General features: G+C 59.8%; 1 protein-coding gene across 1 annotated transcript in view; it reads left to right on the top strand.

The window, feature by feature from the left end:
• EMH_0034840 (uncharacterized protein) overlaps window positions 1-126 on the top strand; it is a gene marked incomplete at both ends in the record, with an annotated part of 2,453 nt that extends 2,327 nt beyond the window's left edge. Inside the window, one exon of the mRNA XM_013494916.1 lies at window positions 3-126. Coding sequence (XP_013350370.1) covers window positions 3-126 — 124 coding nt within the window. The remainder of the gene's footprint in view (window positions 1-2) is intronic.
• Between the last annotated feature and the right edge of the window lie 690 nt (window positions 127-816).

Below are 816 nucleotides of genomic sequence, written 5' to 3'. Positions count from 1 at the left end.
CAGCAGCAGCAGCAGCAGCAGCAGCAGCAGCAACAGCAGCAACAGCAGCAACAGCAGCAGCAGCAGCAGCCGGAGCAGCAGCAGCAGCATGGTACCTTCTTGAAAGGTGACTTCTCTCCTTTCTAGATCTGATTTGTTGCCGACGAGAATGATCGTCATATGGGGGTTCGAGTTTTGCCTCACCTCCTCCAGCCAGCGGGAGAGATGAATGAAAGTATCTCTCCTGACCACACACCACACGCATCAATACTCTGCTGCTGCTGCTGCTGCTGCTGCTGCTGCGGTGGCTGCGGTTGCTGCGGTTGCTGCGGCTGCGGTTGCTGCGGTGGCTGCTGCTGCGGCGGCGGCGGTGGCAGTGGGAATGCCGCTGGCGGCGCCACGGGACGCTGCTGCTGTGGGTGCAGCAGCTCCTGCAGCAGCTGCTGCTGCTGTCATCCATGGGGCTGCTGCTGCTGCTCGTAGTGCTGCTGCTTCTGCTAGCTCTACTGCTGCTGCGACCCCTGCTGCTGCTGCTGCTACTGCTGCTGCTGCAGTGTACAGACAGCTCACACCCACCTCGATATGTCGTACACCAGAAGAGCCCCAGCAGCCCCTCGGTAATATGAACGGGTTATCGACCGGAAAGACTCCTGACCCGCGCTGCAGCAGCAGCAGCAGCAGCAACATTAGCAGCAGCAGCAGCAGCATTAGCAGCAGCAGCAGCAGCAGCAGTAGCAGGAGCAGCACTAGCAGCAGCAGCAGGATAGTGAGAAGCAGCAGCAGCACGCATCTCTAAGAAGCGGTACTAAAGGGGTTGTTGAGCATCTCCTGAGCGCA

The sequence above is a fragment of the Eimeria mitis genome, genomic scaffold, assembly GCF_000499745.2.
Source record: "Eimeria mitis Houghton genomic scaffold, Emh_scaff1332, whole genome shotgun sequence".
NCBI lineage: Eukaryota > Apicomplexa > Conoidasida > Eucoccidiorida > Eimeriidae > Eimeria > Eimeria mitis.
Note: the sequence above shows the minus strand (reverse complement) of the source record. Positions and strands in the feature narration are given on the sequence as shown.